Genomic DNA, 20644 nt, shown 5'->3' with positions numbered 1-20644 from the left:
GTCAGAGATTCCCTCTATGCCCAGTAGCTCTGGTCTCCAGCTGGTCATATCTCAGAGGTACCTCAACATACAGTATGAGTTTGAACTTCCCCAACAGAATTCCTCAAACTCAAACTTGCCAAAACAGATAAAAGTCACGTACCAGAAATTCAGAGAAAGATAGGATCAAAACCAGTTCCAATCTCTTGGTAACTACCAATAACAGCAACTCTCCCTCAGTGCCCACTTCATTAAGATTCTCTTTCAAACCTCCATGATGAAGCTTAGTACATCTCTATATGAATGTTGCTGCAGATAATTTACATAGTGCCCTTTTAAATATAAAGTAGCTGAAATGTCAGCTAAAAGTCATGGGATCACCAACATTCACTGGAAGCACCACATCAAGCTCCTTGAGTAGATTTTAAACACCAGACAACAAATGCTTACAGGAAACTGGTATTTTTCAATTCATTTATTGCATGGTTATTTGCTCCAACATTCAGGACAAACATTGTGAAACCAGTAAAAAATAAAATTTCTGATGACAATTTGGAATGATTTCGACAGCCGCTGGCCATGCAACTGTCAATTGGAATGATTTACTCATAGATCCAGTCCTGGGCACAGTTCTGGTATTCCACCACTTCCCCATCTTTGAACCAAAGCTTAATCTCCTTCTGTGCACTTGCTACAGAGTCACTGCCATGGATGATATTCCTGTAGAGAACAGTTTAGTCATTACAAGAGAGCACCATCTTTACATGAGCAAGATTTTAGCAATTTTCAAAAGGTCCAGGAGAATCGCACTAATTTATCAAGCCCAAAACAAGGGGGCACATCACACCCCTGATTTCGACAAGCCAATCCTCATGGGGCCCGCTTTTCACAAACTGATGGAGCAGTTTGAAATGCTGTACAGCACTAATACACCAAATACATATTTCCCACACAAGAGCTTGTGTGGGGAAGGGGTTAATGAACCAAGGTACAGTCAGCACATGCTTCGAGTTGAGGCACCTGTCAAATGTAATGAGGAATATTGGTCTGGACACAAACACCCAACAGGACACAGCAACATTCCCTCCAATCATCCTGAATGGAATCCACAGATCCCTTCATACTCACCGGCCAACCTGAATACAGAAGTCCCCACGGATTGTTCCAGGTTTGGAATCAGCTGGATTGGTCTCACCAAGCATCACTCTACCTGTCTTCACTGCATTCAGACCTTCCCACACCTGTAACAGAGGTACAGACAAGGTTACAACAGCCCCAAGCACAACTCCAAAGGTTACAATAGTGGACATCCATCAGGCTGCAGCAAAACAGTGCAATGTCATCATAGAAACCCTACAGTGCAGAAGGAGGCCATTCGGCCCATCGAGTCTGCACCGACCACAATCCCACCCAGGCCCTACCCCCACATATTTACCCACTAACCTACGCATCTCAGGGCTCTAAGGGGCAATTTTTAACCTGGCCAATCAACCTAACCCGCACATCTTTGGACTGTGGGAGGAAACCGGAGCACCCGGAGGAAACCCACGCAGACACGAGGAGAATGTGCAAACTCCACAGACAGTGACCTGAGCCAGGAATCGAACCCAGGACCCTGGAGCTGTGAAGCAGCAGTGCTAACCACTGTGCTACCGTGCCGCCCCCTCCCCAGCTCTCTGATGCTCAGACTAAGGAGCTTCACAGGATTGACAGAGGTAGTTTGCCCCCAGCTGGGAAATCCAGAACACTGATGTTTAGGATTAAGGAAAAAGTTATTCAAAAGGATTGATTTGTGGAATTCTCTACTCAGGGGTGTCCACCAAACCTTACATTTGCTTGGAAGACCCCCCAGGGTTCACCCACCTTCCACAGCCATAAAAATCCAACATCAAATCCCCAATTGGCAGAATCTTAAAGTCAAAAATAATCCCAGTTTCCCGATGAATCAACTGTCAATTCTACCTCAAGTTCTGTCCAACCAGCTCCCCACCCCATCACAGCCCCACTGTCCAGCCTTCCACTCCCCACCCGCTAAACTTTCCAATGCCCACCCACCACTCCACAAACCATCACAGCTCTAAGAAAGGCACAGCACCCAAGCTCTCCTGGCTGCAAGTCAAATAAAATCACCTGTTCGCCAGGTGTCCAGACACACAGATCAGGCAAAGCTCGACAGGAACTAAAACCTGCTCTGCTCACTCACCATTGCAACAACAGGGCCAGAACTCATGTATTTGATCAGCTTGGGATAGAAAGGCTTATCGGAAAGGTCACAGTAATGCTTTTCAAGCAGATCCACAGGAGCCTGTAGGGAGACAAGGAAAATTCCAGTCATATCGTGAAATAAGACTTACAAATAAGAGATTTGGATAGGCTGAGCGAGTGGGCGAGGATCTGGCAGATGGAATATAACGTTAGCAAATGTGAGGTTATCCACTTTGGAAGAAATAATAGTAAATTGGAGTATTATTTAAATGGAGAAAAATTACATCGTGCGACTGCAGAGGGACCTGGGGGTCCTTGTGCACGAATCGCAAAAACTCAGTCTGCAGGTGCAGCAGGTGATCAAGAAGGCAAATGGAATGTTGGCCTTTATCGCGAGGGGGATAGAATATAAAAGCAGGGAGGTCTTGCTGCAACTGTACAAGGCACTGGTGAGGCCGCAACTGGAGTACTGTGTGCAGTTTTGGTCCCCTTATTTGCGAAAGGATATATTGGCCTTGGAGGGAGTGCAGAGAAGGTTCACCAAGTTGATCATAGAAATCATAGAAACCCTACAGTGCAGAAGGAGGCCATTCGGCCCATCGAGTCTGCACCAACCACAATCCCACCCAGGCCCTACCCCCACATATTTACCCACTAATCCCTCTAACCTACGCATCCCAGGACTCTAAGGGGCAATTTTTAACCTGGCCAATCAACCTAACCCACACATCTTTGGACTGCAGAGATATGATACCGGAGACTGATACCAGAGATGAGGGGTGTAGCTTATGAGGAGAGATTAAACAGATTGGGTCTGTACTCGTTGGAGTTTAGAAGGATGAGGGGTGATCTTATAGAGACATATAAGATAATGAAGGGGCTGGATAGGGTAGAGGTGGAGAGATTCTTTCCACTTAGAAGGGAAACCAGAACAAGAGGGCACAGCCTCAAAATAAGGAGGGGCCGGTTCAGAACAGAGTTGAGGGGGAACTTCTTCTCTCAGAGGGTAGTGAATCTCTGGAATTCTCTGCCCATTGAAGTGGTGGAGGCTTCCTCGTTGAACATGTTTAAATCACGGGTAGATAGTTTTCTGATCGATAAGGGAATTAGGGGATATGGGGAGCAGGCGGGTAAGTGGAACTGATACGCTTCAGATCAGCCATAATCTTGTTGAATGGCAGGGCAGGCTCGAAGGGCCAGATGGCCTACTCCTGCTCCTATTTCTTATGTTCTTATAAATAAGAGTGTAGAGGGAGCTTCAGTCTGTATCTAGCCTTGCACTGTTCCTGTCCTGGGAGTGTGTTTGATGGGGACAGTGTAGAGGGAACTTTATCTAATCTCGATCTGTACCCATCTTTGGAGTGTTTGTTGGGGACAGTGTAGAGGACAATAAACCCAGGTTAAGTTTGATTCTATAGCACGACTGGTAATTCAATCCTGTGTAATTGTTAAACTAAATTCCAGCAATAGATGACAATGTGCCTTCAGATGTTTTGATATCAGTGAAGGCGAATTGGCCAAATCCAGCATCTGACACAGGGAAACTCAAAGAGGCCAAGATGGATAATCCACTCAGTACCTCTGGCTGAAGATTGTTGCAAATGCTTCACAGCCTTATTTCCCCATTGGCGTCCGAATCTCCTACAAACCAAGACACTGTCCCTCAGTTAACTGTACTGCCACTGTCAGAGGTTGGGATCACATTGTCATTTTTACCCAATCACCAGCATAAAAGTCAGAAAAATTGATTTTGCTCAAAGCAAACATGAAAGACTAGAACCCCGTAAATGCCAAGCAGTTGTGACTCAGATCACTTCTTCCACGCACAGCCTGACCCTCACATACCTGAAGGAATTTCATGGCGATCAGCTTAAACCCTTTCTGTTCAAAGCGTTTGATGACTTCACCCACAATGCCTCTCTGGACGCCATCGGGCTTCACAGCAATGAAGGTTTGTTCCTTGTTCCCAGACATGTTTCTAAAAGATTCCACAGTATTAATAGACCATTAAATTATAATGTCATTAATTCCATAGTTATTAATGGATATTTTAATTGGGTTTAACATAACTGAAACCACAGAGACAAAATTCATCAAAATGTTCCCAAAGTTGCTGCTGAGAATTTAGGATTCAACCAACATATTTCTCTGAACCCCATGAAAACCGCAGCACCCCTTTTATTTAATAAACATCCTACAGAAACTATCAGATTTAGCAGCTGGAATATGGGGGTTACCAGGAAGACTTTATTCACCAGAGTCAGAGATCAGCAATTTCACCAGAACACAAAGGGACAATACTTTGTAGAAATCATTCAGAGGGAGGCTCGCAGAAGCTGCACAAACAGAAGCAGCAAATGCTCAGTAATTTTGGGGGACAGGAATCAGGGGGATGGATAGCAGAGAGTTAGACATCAGGGAGAGAGGGGATGTGGTGCAGAGGAAATGGATCAATCAGATCAGACACTGATTTAATGATCAGACTCTGGGGAGGGAAACAAAGCATTTCCACAGGCGGCTCCCCCACAACCAGCCCCCGGCTCCCCCCACCCCCCAACCCAACAACCAGCCCCCGGCTCCCCCCACCCCCACACTCCCCCCACCCCCCAACCCAACAACCAGCCCCCGGCTCCCCCCACCCCCACAACCAGCCCCACACCCCCACAACCAGCCCCACACTCCCCCCATCCCACCCCACCCCATCCCACCCCCCAACCCAATCCCCACGGCTCCCCCCGACCCAACCCCAGCCAGGTCACCCCACCCCCGGGTATCCCGCTCCCCGGGCTCGCTCTGCCCCCGCGGGCCCCCAGACTGAATCCTCCCCATTGAGTGGAGACAACAAGCGGATCAAAGCCCCGGGACAGAGGCTGAGGGGAGACACTCAGATCCGCGGGGGCCCCGGGCCGGGCGCCGCTTCCGGAGCTCCATCCACTCCCCTCCGGGTTCAGCGCTGCAGCTCCCGCATTCCCCCCCCTCGGGCGCTCTCTGCCTGGCCGCGCTCATTGCCGGCTCCGGCTCCGGCTCCGGCTCCCCCTCCCCGTGGCTCCTACCGCTTCAGGCTCGCTGTGCAGCCGCTGAGGGAGCGCCGGCTCCGCCGCGCCGCTTTATAAACCCGGATCCGGCCTGTACCATTGGCAGGATGGGGGGAATTGGAGAATTAACCTCAACAGAGCCAGCCCTGAGAGACATCAGCAACAATTCCCCACTCTTTACAATCAGAATATTGTTAACACTATTGTTGATTCTCTGATCTGAGCTACACACCGTGTCAGTAACTGAGATTATTGATATTAATCTGTCTCACTCTCCCCCGCCATGCTGTGGTCGCTCCCTCCCTGACCCGGAAGCTCCCCGCCCTGCCCTCTGACCCGGACGTGCCCCCAGTCTGCATGCGGTTGCTATCCCCCTGCTGGCGCTGTTTCCGGTCTGGGGAGAGTGAGCGGCGCTACCATGGCGGCCAAGCCCGGGAAGCGCAGGAGCGGCGGGAGCGGCGGCAGCGGCGGCGGCGGGGGGGAGCAGGAGGTGGAGGTGGAGCGGCGGCTGGAGGAGCTGCTGTTCGGGGGCGAGGAGGAGCTACTGGAGCGGCTGCAGGTCCGGGGGGGTTGGGGATGGGGGGGCGGCGGGGATGATTGGGGGGGTGGGATGATGGGAAGAGGGGAGGGGAGGGGAGGGGGGGGGTTAGGGATGGGGGTGTTGGGGAGGGATGGGGGTGTTGGGGAGGGATGGGGGGGGGAGCAGCTTCTTCCCACAAATCTCTGTGTTTAGTCAAAGTTCAGCATCTCTCCCGATAGGATCTCTCTCCCTATAGGATCTCTCTCCCTTTAGGATCTCTCTCCCTTTAGGATCTCTCTCCCTATAGGATCTCTCTCTCCCTTTAGGATCTCTCTCCCTATATGATCTCTCTCTCCCTTTAGGATCTCTCTCCCTATAGGATCTCTCTCCCTATAGGATCTCTCTCCCTATAGGATCTCTCTCTCCCTTTAGGATCTCTCCCTATTGGATCTCTCTCCCTTTAGGATCTCTCTCCCTATAGGATCTCTCTCCCTATAGGATCTCTCTCCCTATAGGATCTCTCTCTCCCTTTAGGATCTCTCTCTCCCTTTAGGATCTCTCTCCCTATAGGATCTCTCTCCCTATAGGATCTCTCTCCCTATAGGATCTCTCTCCCTATAGGATCTCTCTCCCTATAGGATCTCTCTCTCCCTTTAGGATCTCTCTCCCTATAGGATCTCTCTCTCTTTAGGATTTCACTCTCGCTTTGCCACAGCTTCAGTCAAACCCAGTACAGATTCTCAAATCCTGTCATGTACTTGAATCATCCACAACCTCTTTTCCCCCAGGGCCCACCAGCCCTTCAGAGACACCCACTCACATTAAACAAACCCACAGTGAGGGTCTGATCAGATACGGTTTTTGGTTTATTCGGAATGTTTTCCACTTGTGTTTTTCTTATCCAGCTCTTAACCATTTTCCTTGTTTTTCGTAATCTCCTTTCCAAAAGACATTTGACAAGATGCCACGTTAAAGGTTTCTTCACAGAATAAGAGCTGATTGTTTGGTGGGTAACAGCTTCTTAGGCAGGATAAAAGTAAATTACTGCGGGTGCTGCAATCTGAAACCAAAAGAGAAAACGCTGGAAAATCTCAGCAGGTCTGGCAGCATCTGTAAGGAGAGAAAAGAGCTGATGTTTCGAGTCCAGATCACCCTTTGTACGAAGGGCTTTGACAAAGGGTCATCTAGACTCGAAACATCAGCTCTTTTCTCTCCTTGCAGATGCTGCCAGACTTGCTGACATCTTCTTAGGTAGTCCCTTGGGACTGAGGATGACTTTCTTCCACTCTGGGGTTGTGGGTCCAGGAGTAAGATCCATTGTTGAATCTGCACACTCTGCCACAGGTGGGGTAGGTAGTGTTGGGTGGATGGGATTCTCGGATTTTGTCTGCTCCTTCCGCTGTTTGGCCTCCTTGGGCCAGTAGGAGACTTTCGGAATGGCTGCTGCCTTCATGGATGCTTCCTCTCCAGTTTGGGTGGCCTCAAGCAAGAGATTCTCACGGATCAGTGGGAATGTTGCAATTTTTCAGGTAGGCTTTGAAGATAATCCCTGAAACCTTTCCTCTGCCTTCCTGCTAACAGTTTGCCATGAAATAGCTCGGGATTGAGAGCTTGTTTTGGGAGACAATATGGCTCATGCATATTAACGTTGGCACGGACAGAGGGTTGGTCAGCTAACAGGAAGCAAAGAATCGCCATAGTTGGGTCAAGGGGTGACACGGTGGCACAGTGGTTAGCACTGCTGCCCCACAATGCCAGGGACCCGGGTACAATTCCTGGCTTGGGTCACTGTCTGTGTGGAGTTTGCACGTTCTCCCCGTGTCTGCGTGGATTTGCCCCTGGGTGCTCTGGTTTCCTCCCACAGTCCAAAGACGTGCTGGCTAGGTGCATTGGCCATGTTAAATTGACCCTTGGTGTCCTGGGATGTGTAGGTTCGAGGGATTAGCGGGATAAATATGTGGGGTTACGGGGATAAGGCCTAGGTGAGTTTGTTGTTGGTGCAGACTCAGTGGGCCGAATGGCCTCTTCTGCACTGTAGGGATTCTATGATTCTTCTATGAAGTTCAGGTTGGCAAGCTGTAACTCGTGGAATGCCTTGGGGGATCAGTGCTGGGGTCTCAGCTAGTTATAATCTATATCAATGATTTGGCTGAAAAGACATTGTGTATTGCTAAATTTGCTGATGTTATAAAGATGAGTAGAAAAGGAAGTTGTCAAGAGAACATAGGAGTCTACAGAGGCATTCAGATAGGTTAACTGAGTAGTATTGCAAAAAAATAACAGATGGAGTAGAATGGAGGGTGGAATGTGAACTTGTTCACTTTGATAGGAAGAATGCAAAAGCAGCGTGGTATTTAAATGGAGAACAATTGCAGAACTCTGCAGTACAGAGGGACCTGGGTGTCCTGGTGCATGAGTCACAACAAGTTAGTATGCAGATAAAGCAGGTGATTAGGAAGGCAAAAGGAATGTTTGCGTTTGTTAGAAGCGGAATTGGATATAAAAATAGGGAAGTGTTGCTGCAGCTGCACTGGGCCTTGATGAGACCACATCTATAATATTATGTAGAATTTTGGTTTCCTAACTTAAAAATATATACTTGCATTAGAGGCAGTTCATTTGATTGATTCCTTGGACGAAGGAGTTATCTTGTGAGGAAAGGTTGAGCAAGGTGTGTTCAGAAGAGTGAGAGGTGATCTTATTGAAACATATGAGAAATCTTGACAGGTAGATGCTGAGAGGGTGTTTCCCCTTGTGGGAGAGTTTAAAAAAAGTGGACACAGTTTAAAAATGAGATGACTCCTATTTAAGACTGTGGTTGTAGAATCATAGAGGTTTACAGTATGGAAACAGGCCCTTCGGCCCAACTTGTCCATGCCGCCCTTTTTTTTAAACCATTAAGCTAGTCCCACAGCTCAAGGGAACATTAGATGCACACAACCGGTTTGTTGCATGACAGGACACGTGGCCAAGTATCCATGCAGCTTAGAGAGAATACTGATGCCAGAACTCCTCCCAACTCATACCCAAGAGCAGCCACTTGGTTTCAGCAGCTTGTTACTGGCACCCAATTAACCATAAAGTCTGACGTATGTCGCTCACTTCAGGATAATGGAGAGAAAGTCATAGAGCCATCGAGTTCACCGCCTGGAAACAAACCCTTTGGCCCAACTTATCCATGCCGCCCAGTTTTTAACACTAAGCTAGTCCCAATTGCCCGCATTTGGCCCATATCCCTCTATACCCATCTTATCCATGTAACTGTCTAAACGCATTTTAAAAGACAAAATTGTACCTGCCTCTACTACTACCTCCGGCAGCTTGTTCCAGACACACACCGCCCTCTGTGTGAAAAAATTGCCCCTCTAGACCCTTTTGTATCTCTCCCCTCTCATCTTAAACCTATGCCCTCTAGTTTTAGACTCCCCTACCTTTGTGAAAAGATATTGACTATCTAACTGATCTGTGCCCCTCATTATTTTATAGACTTCGATAAGATCACCCCTCAGCCTCCTACGCTCCAGAGAAAAAAGTCCCAGTCTATTCAGCCTCTCCTTATAACTCAATCCATCAAGTCCCGGTAGCATCCTAGTAAATCTTTTCTGCACTCTTTCTAGTTTAATAATATCCTTTCTATAATAGGGTGACCAGAACTGTACACAGTATTCCAAGTGTGGCCTTACCAATGTCTTGTACAACTTCAACAAGACGTCCCAACTCCTGTATTCAATGTTCTGACCAATGAAACCAAGCGTGCCGAATGCCTTCTTCACCACTCTGTCCACCTGTGACTCCACTTTCAAGGAGCTATGAACCTGTACCCGAGATCTCTTTGTTCTGTAACTCTCCCCAATGCCCTACCATTAACTGAGTAAGTCCTGCCCTGGTTCAATCTACCAAAATGCGTCACCTCGCATTTATCTAAATTAAACTCCATTTGTCAGCCCACTGGCCCAATTGATCAACGTCTTGTTGCAATCCGAAATAACCTTCTTTATTGTCCACTATGCCAGCAATCTTGGTGTCATCTGCAAACGTACTAACTATGCCTCCTAAATTCTCATCCAAATCATTAATATTAATGACAAATAACAGTGGACTCAGCACCATTAGGAGAAGATTTTTCACTGAGGGTTGTTAGTCTGTGAAATTCCCATCCTCAGAGACAGTGGAGGCTGGGTCATTGAATTTACTGAAGGCTGAATTAGACAGATTTCTGTTGGTCAAGGGGACTGAGGATTATTTATGGGCGGCAGACAGGGAAGTGGAGTGAAGACCTCCATCAGATCAGACACAATCTTATCGAATGGTGAAGCAGGGCTCGAGGGGCAACAAGACGTTGATCAATTGGGCCAGTGGGCTGACAAATGGAGTTTAATTTAGATAAATGCGAGGTGAGTGCCTCCTGCTGCAGATTCTGCATTGTTAGCTTTTAAATTATTCTTGTAGTCCTCATCAGGACCTTGTCCTCTCTTTTGCCATCTTTGGGTAATCTGTTCCTCTCCCTCTATGATGATCTCAGTCTGTTTTTCTGTGCAAGATACTCTCTTGGGTTGTCACTCTCTGAAGGAGATTCAGCTGGTAGCTGCCTATCAGGGGCTCTCTCTCTCTCCTCTCTCTCTCTCTCTCTCTCCCTCCCCCCCCCAAAAGAGGGAGACTCCTCTTTGAGGCAAGTTCTCTGTCAGTCATTGCAATTATTCTGTCAGTCATTGCTGTCTCTCAGGTGGTCTTTCTGTCTCTCTGGATATATCTTATTATCTATCTCTATCTTAGCTGCGTGGCTGAGATGTAGAGGAAAGGGCTTGTGTCTGGAGTGCCACTGAGAATGGAGGGATTGCTGGATTGGGGGCCAGTGTAGGTGATGAGTACGAGGGTGATAAGTCAATGGGACTTGGTGAGAGTCAGGGTATAGACAGCAAGGCTTTGGTTGAATTACAAGTTAATGCATTCAATAAACATGATTGGTGAATTGTTCGACATCCCGTATTGTGGCTGACACTATTGGCACGATTGGGGTCGGTGTGGCTCAGTTGGCTGGGCAGCTGGTTCACGATGCAGAGCGATGCCAACAACGTGGGTTCAATTCCCGTACCGGCAGATGTTATCCACGAAGGCCCTGCTTTCTCAGCCTTGCCTCTCGCTTGAGGTGTGGTGACCCTCAGGTTAAATCACCACTAGCCAGCGCACGCTCTGTCTCTCTCTCTCTGTCTCTCTCTCTCCCCCTCCCTCCCCCCATTAAAGGGACTATGGTGACTTTACCTTATTGCTGATCTGTGATGGGTCTTTATAACTGTTTCTGCTGTGTCTACAGTCTGGACAGGAGAAGAAAGGGGGCAGAACCTTGCTTGACGATGACTCCAGTGATTCTGAAGTGGAAAATGAAGCCAAGTCGGGCTTCCCTCCAGCCAAGAAAGCAGCGTGGGCGGATGAAGAGGATGAAGCAGACCAAACGTGAGTGAGATTTGTTCTGTGAGTGGAGGGGCCTGACAGCTCAAATATTGGTGTTTGGGTTACAAACTCCCACACTCTTATTGTGTAATCATTCTGAATATTGAACTCTGTTCCAGTCTACTGCTTCCATTATCATCCTCAGCCCTGCTCTGACTGCATTCATACTAGAGTCATAGAGGTTTACAGCATGGAAACAGGCCCTTCGGCCCAACTTGTCCATGCCGCCCTTTTTTCTAAGCTAATCCCAATTGCCCGCGTTTGGCCCATATCCCTCTATACCCATCGTACCCATGTAACTGTCCAAATGCTTTTTAAAAGATAAAATTGTACCCACCTCTACTACTACCTCTGGCAGCTTGTTCCAGACACTCACCACCCTCTGTGTGAAAAGATTGCCCCTCTGGACACTTTTGTATCTCTCCCCTCTCACCTTAATCCTATGCCCTCTAGTTTTAGACTCACCTACCTTTGGGAAAAGATACTGACTATCGAGCTGATCTGTGCCCCTCATTATTTTATAGACTTCTATAAGATCACCCCTCAGCCTCCTACACTCCAGAGAAAAAAGTCCCAGTCTACCCAGCCTCTCCTTATAACTCAAACCATCAAGTCCCGGTAGCATCCGAGTAAATCTTTTAGTTGAAATTCAGATCAAAACACCTTTCGAGTTTGTGGACCATAAACCTGATTGTTGTTTGTGTGGAATAGAATCTGCGAGAGAGAGAGAATATCTTTAAACAGGAATCCAAAACATTGAGCGTTTGAGGGAAATCAAGGTGCTTTTTACCTTTGAATTCTACTTAACGTGCATTTTGGAATCTAACTGCAGCTTGCACACAGCAGGAACTGTGAGAAAAGATTTCAAACTGACAAGTTCCACAGGCTTGAGATCAGATTCACTGAGGGATTCTTTATGAAATATTGCATGAATCCTGAATTACTTTCAAGTCATGCAGCAGAGCAGGATCAGAACAGGGAAATTTGGAACCAATTCCTGGAGATATTGGGTGGAACTCTCCCAAGAATGTTGAAATTGTGGGAAAGTTGGAGTAATTCACGCTTTTTTTCAGTGAGAGTTCACACTAGAATCTCCCAACACTCTATGCAATGCAGAGGCCACCAGCGCGAATGTCATTAAACTACAGGGGCGGGGCCTATCCCCGCTGGAGAGGCTGGAACCAGCGGCCAATGCGCAATGGTCCCGAACTGTCAGCCTCCCGCTGGCCTGGCCAATCTCCACCCCCGCCCCACATGACCACTCTTCACCCCAGCCCGCCCCCATCGCTGGCCTCCCTCCAGCCTCCATTGATCGGACTGGCAGCGGGACCCCCACCTTGACCCATCGCCCCCAATAGGCCCTGCCCCCCCCCCCATTGGCATTGCCCCATGGCCGGTGGGCAGTGCCAATGTGCCCCCTGGGCATGGGCACCTTGCCCCTTGGACAGTGCCGGGGACACAGGCTGGCACTGCCAGGGTGCCCATTTCCTGGGGGCACCACCCGACCCCCTGAGGGGCCCTGATTGCCCCCCCCCCCCCCCCCCCCCATCCCCCCTTCACTGCAGCGGGGTTGTCTTGTCAGTTCCCTGAAAGTGGAGTACTCCTGGGGGGGGAGGTGGGAGATGCTAGTGGGCCCAGAGAATTCGGTCCGGGCCACGAGTCACATTAAAATCACGTTAAAATAAGATGTAAAGTACTTACCTGGTGTTCCCGCTGGTTTCCAGTGCAAATTAGGTGCCGCTGGAAATTTGGCGCATGGAGATGCACACGCGGTGGGAATGCACGCACGAATCTCATGCCTGCCTGAACGCAAGTTTCTTCCACCATGTTGCGCTAGAAAATTAGCGTGGCGGGGTGGGAGAATCGCCCCCATTACCTTGTGTGAAGGGCAGTGAGTGTTGGGAGTAATGAAGCAGTCTGACAGTAGGAGGCGCTGGCTGCAGGGACAGAGTTGTGGCTGGTCTGGACAGTTGGAACAGAAGGTGACAGCTCCCCTTGCAGACTGGTGTTTCACAGAATGAATGGAATTCAGTTTATTGTGAACAGACTTTTGTTCTTTTCTACTTTACAGTGTGGATATGACTCATCGATTCCGGAAAAATTTACAGAAGAGTTCTACAGAGAAGACTCTGAGTGTGGGTCAGCTGCAGCAGAGACTGAAGGAACAGTACGTACCAAAACCTCAGTTGCACGTTTTACTGTCCAGACACATTCCTTTTCACTTGGGTGACTTTTAGCTTCTTAGTTCCAGGCATGACACTTTGTTTGGTTGGAGGAGAGGTGTGGGGGGGAAGAGTGGATAACCCTTTCAAAAAGCCAGTGCAGTCACAATGGCCCCATTTATATTTCCTGCAGGAAGTGTGTGCAGAGTGGAGCAGATACACAAGGCAGTGACACTGTGACAGGGAATGTGTTCTCTCCTGTGGTGGCTCAGCTGGTGACAGTGATTAATGTATCCGGGGAATCTTGGTTCAATTCCCTGCTCCGTATTTGCAGAGCTGAGGCAGTGGAAGGAAATCAGCACTTGCTGCTCCTGCTCATCCCCTAGTGGCCCTTGCTGCAGAGAGAGAGAGAGAGTGCGTGCGGGTGTGTGCGAGCGTGCGTGAGCGTGCGAGTGTGTCTTTGCATTTACCAGGTACACTGAATGAACAAACTGGGACAAATTAAAGAAGTCCATATCTGTCAGTCTATCTTTCCAAAGTTTTTAGTTTCCACCATGGATTCTCTGTCAGGCTCCCCTGATGATTGTTTGTCCAGAGGTTGGCTGAGGGTCATCGCAATTGATTCCAGTAATAGGCACATGAGTGATTGAAGCAGCTCTGTGTGGCAGTGTCTGCATTTACTTGCTGTGCCACTGCAGGCACATGCAGACACTGCCACACAGATCATGGCTGATCATCGAATTCAATATCCTGATTCCCCCCCATATCCCTTGATCCCTTTAGCCCCAAAAGCTACATCTAATTTCTTCTTGAAATCAGACAACGTTTTGGCCTCAACTACTTTCTGTGGCAGTGAATTCCACACATTCACCACCCTCTGGGTGAAGAAATTTCTCCTCACCTCAGTCCTAAAAGGTTTACCCCCTTCTCCTCAAACTATGACCCCCTAGTTCTGGACTTTCCCACCATCGGGAACATTCTTTCTGAATCTACCCTGTCTAATCCTGTTAGAATTTTATAAGTTTCTATGAGATCCCCTCTCACTCTTCTAAACCCCGAATAATATAATCCAAGTGGCGCAGTAGTTAGCACTGTTGTCTCACAGCCATAGGGACCCTGGTTCAATTCTGGCCCACAGGTGACTGTGTGGCGTTTGCACATCCTCCTGTGTCTGCGTGAGTTTCCTCCGGGTGCTCTGGTTTCCTCCCACAGTTCAGAAATGTGCGGGTTAGGTTGATTGGCTGTGGTAAATTGCCCCATAGTGTCAGAGCAAATTAGTCGGGTAAATGCATGGGCCTGGGTGGGATTGTTGTCGGTGCAGGCTCGATGGGCCGAATGGCCGCCTCCTGCACTGTAGGGTTTCTATGATTTCCCATGGCTAATTCATCTAACCTACACATCTTGGGACACTAAGGGGCAGGGGAAAAGGAACCAGTGTGATCCCTGTGTCATTGTGTGCTTCCCAAATATAATCTTACAGCTCGATTGACAGCAAGGGGCCCTCTCACAGCTGCAGGATGTGGAGCAATGGGTTGGAAAAACTGCAGAGCAGATTTTCTGTTTACCATCTGCTATGAAATTATGAGGAGCGTGTTTGCAGATTCATTACAAAGAGAGAAATCATTCCTTGTTAATTGTAGAAGTGAAAATATAAAGCCCGTGGTGGTAAATTGCTGAGCTGTGGGGGTAACTCTGCATGTTGGTAGAGTTGATCATGTGAGAGGCACTGTGCACAGATGAGTGACCATCATGTGTGTGTCCAATGCCACATCTGCTTTCCCTGCCTATTAATGGACAGTCACCTACCCAGGGGGTGGGAGCATTGCCAAAGGGGGTCAATTCTATACATCTGTAATTTCAATGTACATCCCCAAAACACGTTAATAACAGGTTCCAGACTGCAATGGGTGGAACACCAGCCTGGGCAGAGAGCAAAGATAAAAAGAGAAGAAAGGACAAGGAAGACTCGGATGATGGTAAGTCACCATTATCTGAACAGACGTTGATTGTAAATGGGTTAGACTGCTTCTTGCTGACTGTTTCACAGTTACACAAACACAACAAACTTTATTCAGAGAATTCTTAATATCAGAGAGGGAGTTACAGATCGGAATCTAATCGAGAGGTTGGGGGTGGTTTATATATAGAATAACAGATATCCGGGAGTGAGTTACAGACTGGAATCTAATTGAGGGGTTCGGGGGGTTTATATATAGAATAACAGATACCCGGGAGTGAGTTACAGACTGGATTCTAATCGAGGGGTTCGGGGGGTTTATATATAGAATAACAGATACCCGGGAGTGAGTTACAGACTGGAATCTAATCGAGGAGTTCGGAGGGTTTATATATAGAATAACAGATACCCGGGAGTGAGTTACAGACTGGATTCTAATCGAGGGGTTCGGGGTGGTTTATATACAGAATAATAGATACCCGGGAGTGAATGGAAACCAGAACTAGAGGGCACAGCCTCAAAATAAGTGGGGGCCGGTTCAGAACAGAGTTGAGGGGGAACTTCTTCTCTCAGAGGGTATTGAATCTCTGGAATTCTCTGCCCATTGAAGTGGTGGAGGCTTCCTCGTTGAATATGTTTAAATCACGGGTAGATAGATTTCAGATCGATAAGGGAATTAGGGGATATGGGGAGCAGGCGGGTAAGTGGAACTGATTCGCTTCAGATCAGCCATGATCTTGTTGAATGGCGGGGCAGGCTCGAGGGGCTAGATGGCCTACTCCTGCTCCTATTTCTTATGTTCTTATGTATAGAATAACAGATACGTGGGAGTGAGTTACAGACTGGAATCTAATCGAGGGGTTCGGGGTGGTTTATATATAGAATAACAGATACCCGGGAGTGAGTTACAGACTGGAATCTAATCGAGGGGTTTGGGGTGGTTTATATATAGAATAACAGATACCCGGGAGTGAGTTACAGACTGGAATCTAATCGAGGGGTTTTATATGACATCTTAAAATACAAGATTAAAACTTGACGAAGGTGCTGAGTTATTGTTTAAAATGCAGGTCTCCTAAACCGATACCTCAGATGTTTAAAAAGTTCAATCTTTTATATTTTGGTGTTTGCCTAATGAATTGTATTCTTTTTTTCTGTTCTATTAGAAAGTGATGAAGACGAGGATTTGTTGCGGAAAACCGGCAATTTTGTGTCTCGCTCTGATGCTCTTCCCAAAGGCCTGTTAGAGGTGAGGGTTCTCACTGAGACACTGTGTTTAAAATAACAGCTGTGGTTGTCACAGTGCAGCATGTTTGTCAATTTGTGTGTGAGGGGGAGAGTTGTTAAGGTACTTCTTCTGGTTTGGGTATTGATTTGATGCTTGTGTCTGAATGATTAGGGTTTCAGACGGTGCAGTGCTCCCTCATTATCTCTTTTTTTGTATTATGCTCTGTCAGCGTATAATAAGGAGGAGAGTGGACCGGAGGATATATTCATCCTGAGCTATAGAAAGGATAGATTGTTGTGGGCTCCCTCAGTCTGGATTTGGTGGTCTGCTACTGGAAAATGAGAGTGTGTAGATGTCAGGTGAGCACAGGATTAGACTGTTGTTGGGTCAATAGTCCCTGGGACTACAGCCCCTTGGAGGAGGTGTCGGGGGATTTACTGTCACCTGTGGGACTGTCAGAATCATCCCTTTTGTAAGTGGCAGGACTATTGCCTATTGCAGAATAGATGCCCTTTATATACAGAATAACAGATACCTGAGAGTGAGTTACAGGCTGGAATCCAATCGAGGGGTTCGGGGTGGTTTATATACAGAATAACAGATACCCGGGAGTGAGTTACAGGCTGGAATCCAATCGAGGGGTTCGGGGTGGTTTATATACAGAATAACAGATACCTGAGAGTGAGTTACAGGCTGGAATCCAATCGAGGGGTTCGGGGTGGTTTATATACAGAATAACAGAGATCCGGGAGTGAGTTACAGGCTGGAATCCAATCGAGGGGTTCGGGGTGGTTTATATACAGAATAACAGAGATCCGGGAGTGAGTTACAGACTGGAATCTAATCGAGGTGTTCGGGGGGGGTTTATATACAGAATAACAGATACCTGAGAGTGAGTTACAGACTGGAATCTAATCAAGGGGTTCGGGGGGGTTTATATACAGAATAACAGATACCCGGGAGTGAGTTACAGACTGGAATCCAATCGAGGGGTTCGGGTGGTTTATATACAGAATAACAGAGATCCGGGAGTGAGTTACAGACTGGAATCTAATCGAGGGTTTCTGTATAACATCCTAAAACACAAGAATGAAACCTGACTACGGTACTGAGTTATTGGTTAGAATTAGATATCCTAAACGGATACCATGCAGCAGCAATCTCTGCCCTTCAAATTCATTGTCTGTGAGCTGTTCTGAATCCATTCGAGAGCACTATGTCGGGAGAGAAAGATACACCATTTTGCGTTGCTGTTCCATTGATAACTCGCTTCAATTAGTTACTGTTGTACAATTGGAGGAGCTCTTTTGCAATAATTCCAACAGTTCCATTTTGATTTTAATTGGGGAAAGCACTCAGTTTTGAATTGAGATGATAGAATCAAAAGAACAAAGAACAATACAGCACAGGAACAGGCCCTTCGGCCCCCCAAGCCCACGCCGCTCCCCGGTCCAGGATTGAATCCTGAATCCAGGATCCCCGCCCAATTTTCCAGCCTATCTACATACTAATATCCTATCCACCGAGCTGTCCCTCATAGAATAGTATGGTGCAGAAGGGAGGCCATTTGGCCCATTGCATCTGTACTGGCTTTTTGAAAACGCAATCCATTTAACCTGACTGCCCCATAGACCTGCAAATGTCTCCCTGTCAAGTACTTATCCAATTCTCTTTTGAAAGTTACAAATCACTCTCTTTCCATTGCCCTTTCAAGTAGCGCATTCCAGATCATAACTCGGATAACAAGTGATAACCTCATCTCGCATCAGATATCAGGCATGGTTGGATAGATATCTGGGAGCTAGTGTAGGTCCATGCTAACCGTTGAGGTTGAAGGGCTGCTCATAGGCTGTCACCAGCTGTGCTCTACATGCGTGTGAGAGCTGCCCCGCCTGACAACCCCTCGAGCTTCCTCTCTCACTCAGTGCGGAGGAGATCTTGTTTAGGCTTGTCGGCTTTCTGCACTGGTGTTGCTGGGGCTGCTGATATGGAGCTTGGGGAGTTCAGTGTTTGGAATCGCTCAGCACATTACATCAGCTCTGTCCTCCCAGTTGTGACTCTCGAGATTGCAAATGCCTGAGTTCAGGTGATGTCACAGGGTTTAGAAACATTTATTTAACCAGCACGGTTCTTGTTTATTCAAACCTCTGTAAACCTCCCTGCTGAGTAAACTATCTGGCGAATTACGTAGAATATGGATCCTGTCAGGAAGGAATTAGTTTGTTACACATTATTCTGCCTCCCTCACTTTCCCTGACCAAAACAGATGGTGAAAGTCCTTTCGAGATCCTCTTCGGACACGCAGTTCCATTGAATAAAGGCAGTTTCCTGTCTTTCATGGATTTTCACCACTCTGCCCCCTTTCATCCCACTGTGTCTGATCCTTTCTTTCTATTGTCAGTATCTTTCAGGAATTCCTCCATTATTTTTATTTAAAGAAATGCTGCAAAGAAGGATGAATCCCAGCACTGGTCAGAGGCTGCGGTTGTGGGGCAGTGGGTATTAGGTTGGAGATGGGGATTCTGTGGGCAGGGAACAAAGAGACTGTCCCTGTGGAAATGATTTTCCTGCAAATCTCCCCACAGAGAAAAAAAGAAAGAACTTGCATTTGTATAGCAACTTACACGTCCTCAGGATGTCTCAAAGTGCTTCGCAGCCAATGAGGTACCTCAGAATTGTAGCCACTGCGAAGGCAAATGTGACAACTCATTTGTATACAGCAGAATCCCAAAAAGCAAACAGGATATCTAATCAATCAATCAGCTTTTCGTTGGTCAGGACATTTTGTTTTTAACTTTCAGGCGTCTCCTATGATCTGTTCACCTGACTAGGCAGAGGAACCCTTAGTTCAATATTCCACCTGAAAAACAGTCCCGCCGACAGTGCGGCACTCCCTCAGCACTGACCCTCTGACAGTGCGGCGCTCCCTCAGCACTGACCCTCTGACAGTGCGGCACTCCCTCAGCACTGATCCTCTGACAATGCAGCACTCCCTCAGTACTGACCCCCTAATAGTGCAACACTCCCTCAGTACTGACCCTCTGACAGTGCGGCACTCCCTCAGTACTGACCCTCTGACAGTGCAGCACTCCCTCAGCACTGACCCTCTGACAGTGCAACACTCTCTCAGTACTGACCCTCTGACAATGCGGCACTCCCTCAATACTGACCCTCTGACAGTGCGACACTCCCTCAGTACTGACCCTCTGACAGTGCGGCACTCAGTACTGACCCTCTGACAGTGCGGCACTCCCTCAGTACTGACCCTCTGATAGTGCAACACTCCCTCAGTACTGACCCTCTGACAGTGCGGCACTCCCTCAGTACTGACCCTCTGACAGTGCAGCACTCCCTCAGCACTGACCCTCTGACAGTGCAACACTCCCTCAGTACTGACCCTCTGACAATGCGGCACTCCCTCAATACTGACCCTCTGACAGTGCGACACTCCCTCAGTACTGACCCTCTGACAGTGCGGCACTCAGTACTGACCCTCTGACAGTGCGGCACTCCCTCAGTACTGACCCTCTGATAGTGCAACACTCCCTCAGTACTGACCCTCTGACAGTGCGGCACTCCCTCAGTACTGACCCTCTGAGAGTGCAGCACTCCCTCAGCACTGACCCTCTGACAATGCGGCACTCCCTCAATACTGACCCTCTGACAGTGCGACACTCCCTCAGTACTGACCCTCTGACAGTGCGGCACTCCCTCAGTACTGACCCTCAGAGCCATGTTTTTGAGGAAGAAAAGGTGTTACAGGTTAATAGGCTGGAGGAAATCGATGTTCGGAGGGAGGATGTCCTGGCAGTTTTGAATAAACTGAAGGTCGATAAGTCCCCTGGGCCTGATGAAATGTATCCTAGGATTCTTTGGGAGGCAAGGGATGAGATTGCAGAGCCTTTGGCTTTGATCTTTGGGTCCTCGCTGTCCATGGGGATGGTGCCAGAGGACTGGAGAATGGCGAATGTTGTTCCTCTGTTTAAGAAAGGGAATAGAAATGACCCTGGTAATTATAGACCGGTTAGTCTTACTTCGGTGGTTGGTAAATTGATGGAAAAGGTCCTTAGAGATGGGATTTACGACCAATTAGAAAGATGCGGATTAATC

At 47.9% G+C, this 20644-nt stretch overlaps 2 protein-coding genes across 2 annotated transcripts in view; one reads left to right on the top strand and one right to left on the bottom strand.

Annotated features, from left to right (window-relative positions):
- Positions 1 to 439: 439 nt before the first annotated feature.
- On the bottom strand, positions 440 to 5306 carry LOC144501813 (nucleoside diphosphate kinase). Its single transcript, XM_078225857.1, has 5 exons — positions 5238 to 5306; positions 4030 to 4162; positions 2183 to 2284; positions 1108 to 1220; positions 440 to 699 (listed from the first exon to the last, which is right to left on the bottom strand). Exons 2-5 carry the CDS (start codon positions 4156 to 4158, stop codon positions 582 to 584), a joined length of 462 nt encoding a protein of 153 aa, XP_078081983.1. The 5' UTR covers positions 4159 to 4162; positions 5238 to 5306; the 3' UTR covers positions 440 to 581.
- Positions 5307 to 5551: 245 nt separating this feature from the next.
- utp18 (UTP18 small subunit processome component) overlaps positions 5552 to 20644 on the top strand; it is a 43538-nt gene continuing 28445 nt past the window's right edge. Inside the window, exons 1-5 of the mRNA XM_078225856.1 lie at positions 5552 to 5778; positions 11051 to 11190; positions 13259 to 13354; positions 15240 to 15325; positions 16473 to 16555. Of these exons, the coding sequence (XP_078081982.1) occupies positions 5638 to 5778; positions 11051 to 11190; positions 13259 to 13354; positions 15240 to 15325; positions 16473 to 16555 (546 nt within the window). The 5' untranslated portion in view covers positions 5552 to 5637. The remainder of the gene's footprint in view (positions 5779 to 11050; positions 11191 to 13258; positions 13355 to 15239; positions 15326 to 16472; positions 16556 to 20644) is intronic.

The sequence above is a fragment of the Mustelus asterias genome, chromosome 12 (genome assembly GCF_964213995.1).
Source record: "Mustelus asterias chromosome 12, sMusAst1.hap1.1, whole genome shotgun sequence".
Taxonomy (NCBI): Eukaryota; Metazoa; Chordata; class Chondrichthyes; order Carcharhiniformes; family Triakidae; genus Mustelus; species Mustelus asterias.
The sequence above is the reverse complement of the archived record's forward strand: the minus strand, read 5'-3'. Positions and strand labels throughout refer to the sequence as shown.